Consider the following 2920-nt stretch of genomic DNA (forward strand, 5'->3'; position numbering starts at 1 on the left):
TCTCTTTCAGATACTTCAAAAATAAAGTTATTTATGGTTATTTTTTAAAATGATTTTAAAAGTGTCGTGAAAATATTTTTAAAATATATAATTCAAAATTTAATTGTTTAAATTTAATGTTAAAAAATATTTTTTTAAAAATAAAATATGTATGTTAGGCGATAACATGACATTAGGTGAGCAAATGTTTAAGGCTTAATATTTGAGTTCATAACTATTATTAGACTATCATATGTTAGAACATTAGATTAGAAAATGTTTAAGGCTTAGTATTTGAGCTATTCTGATTTGAGCTTAGATTGTGAAGTGTCAAGGGCCATGAATTAAAGCAAAAGTGGAAAAGGGAGGAAGGGAGGGACTTGACTTTGCGAACAAGAAGGAATAGAGAGAAGAGAAGAGACGAGACGAGACGAGCTGGCAGCCTTAAGATGGTGACGTGCGCCGACTAGCTTTTCCTTTTTATCCATATATTCATGCCCACTCATCTTTTCACTAAAACATGCACTTGTTCACCTCCTGTTCTCCGGTCCTTGACCCCCTCTAAACGCCTGTTCTTTTAACCTTATTCTTGTTTATTTTTCACCTTTGGGGAATTCACCTCATTTTGACCCTTTTTTTATCCTTGAAAAACCTGCCTTTTCCCTGTCCCCCCTCCCATCAGTCCACTCTTTTAAATTGCTCCGACACTGTGTGACGGTGGGCAGCAGAGTTCTTCGAGTGTTGGTTTTTTGTTTGGTTTTGGTCGTGGTTTGCTCGTATGGCAAAATTAGACTGGGTTTCTTGTTAAATAAACCCCATCATGTTCCCCTTACATCTTGTGGGGAACATGCAAGAGTTTCAGATGTTGGGAAACGCAACACATTGTTCGCACACACCTAAATGCCTCTTTACTTGGAAATCACTCGCCATTTGCCACTGGACTACATTTAATGCCCACTGCCTGCCTGCTATTACTTCAAACAATCATCATTCATGCCAAACTAATGCTCTATCATATTCCATTATCAAATAGGACACATGTCGTATTACAGTAATATAAGATAAACTATGTATTTAGTTGTTCAATTATTTTACTGTTTTGATTACTTAATTAAATTTTTTAATTCATATCTAATATTATATTTTGGTTTCGTTTTGGTTATCCGTCTTTAAAAAATTGACAATGATACTAACATGTCACTATAAATTAATGATATATCATCATTGAAAAATTTTGAAAACTTATCACGTTAATAATTATGTTTGTTTTTTAATAACATATAACCAAAATGACGAGGGGATAATTGAATGATAAAAAAGAGAAACCGTGCGAATAATTGGTGACTAAACACATAGTTTACTCTTTTTTATATATAAAAATGTGCATGACATATTAGCATAATAGACCGAGGGAGGGGCTAATGGGGATAATCGTTCCTTGAAAATTTAAAATTATCATATATTTTAGATTTTTTGTATGTTTTATCTATTAAAAATCTATTTTTATCTCTTGAAATATTATAAATTTATCCCTTCCTAAAATTTTAAAAATTTGTATCTCTTAATATAAAATCTTTAATACATCTTATGGTTGCTGAGAGTATTGTACGTACATTCTCCTCCGGATGGCTTACTATCAAACAGTATACAAGTAAAGGGCTACAGTTGGACGCATGCTTAGGAGATCTTGATGGGAATACTCATCTTTTTTGTTCCAAAGTTCAATGAGTATAGATTAAATTAATGGAAGCCTTTAAAGAATAATGACGTACTCTATCTCTGATTTCGCATCGTAAAGAATGCAAATAGAACATTCATTAAAGAAACATCCCATCTCATCTGTCATATACCAAACAAACAACTTCACCTTCCATTATTATTTCATTTAATTAACCATACTGAACTGCGTACCCTGTTGTGGTGATCCTGGTTTTGACAGTTAACGAGAACAAAATATTTCGGGGCAAAGCCCATGCAAAACCATATGTCTGATACATTAAACGAAAAAAAGTAAGGCAGTCTTAATATCAGCATTGCTTAATATAATAACAGCTTTCATCATGGATCATGGTTGAGAAGGCTATGGCGGAAAGCAAAAAGAAACTCTGCAATGTAGAGATAAAAAGGAAGAAGGAACAGAAAATAAGTAAATGCAACCTAGATGATGAGATAAGATACATAAATTTGGAAGGCACCATTGCACTTAAAGATGGCAGAGTCGAAGCTCCAGATCTAAAACCTCGTTTGAATCTTCAAGCTCATAGTTTTGAGCGTGCATCTTCAAATTTGCCGAATCTCCGAGTTGAGAGTTCAAGGGCTTTCTTCGGTTTTCCCCATAGGTTAGAAGTGAAGATGGAGTGGTAGTGTTGTAGAGTGGGGAAAGCAAGGAATGATGGGGATAGAGTGAGATGTTAGCTGAATGAGAGGATATTAAATTAGATGACGATGAACTAATAGGGTTAGGGTTAGGGTTAGGGTCCTTGGATTCTAAAACCCATGAAGATAACAATCTCAACCTGGCTCTATCCTTCCTATGAACATTCATGTGACCTCCAAGTGCTTGAGCAGACCTGAATTCCCTCTTGCAAAAGCTGCAACTGTAATATTTCGCAGGCCATGGTGACTTACAACACGAGTAATCTTCACCATCCAGCTCCACCAAGTCGAACCTGTTAAAGTCCCACTTTGTTGTAGAACCACTCCTATGCATGATTGCTTTCTATATTCTAAAAACATCACAAAAATAAAATGTTATTAAAAACTTTAAAACAATGTTGGTTTGGGTACAGATTGCATTGTAGAGTAAGAAGAAAAACTTGTAGAGAAAAAGAACGAGAACGTACTGATGATCGATCTGCGAAAGATGCAGTTAAGTTGACCAGAGTGAGACGAACCGGGCAAGTATTATACCTGCTTTATAGACAGCCGCTTCTCAAATTCT

General features: G+C 34.9%; 1 protein-coding gene across 1 annotated transcript; it reads right to left on the bottom strand.

Annotated features, from left to right (window-relative positions):
* Positions 1-2182: 2182 nt before the first annotated feature.
* LOC120163739 (zinc finger protein 11-like) lies at positions 2183-2689 on the bottom strand. Its single transcript, XM_039173588.1, has one exon. It carries the CDS (start codon positions 2687-2689, stop codon positions 2183-2185), a length of 507 nt encoding a protein of 168 aa, XP_039029519.1.
* Between the last annotated feature and the right edge of the window lie 231 nt (positions 2690-2920).

This window comes from Hibiscus syriacus, unplaced genomic scaffold (assembly GCF_006381635.1).
Source record: "Hibiscus syriacus cultivar Baekdansim isolate YM2019G1 unplaced genomic scaffold, ASM638163v2 tig00002919_pilon, whole genome shotgun sequence".
NCBI classification, from domain to species: domain Eukaryota; kingdom Viridiplantae; phylum Streptophyta; class Magnoliopsida; order Malvales; family Malvaceae; genus Hibiscus; species Hibiscus syriacus.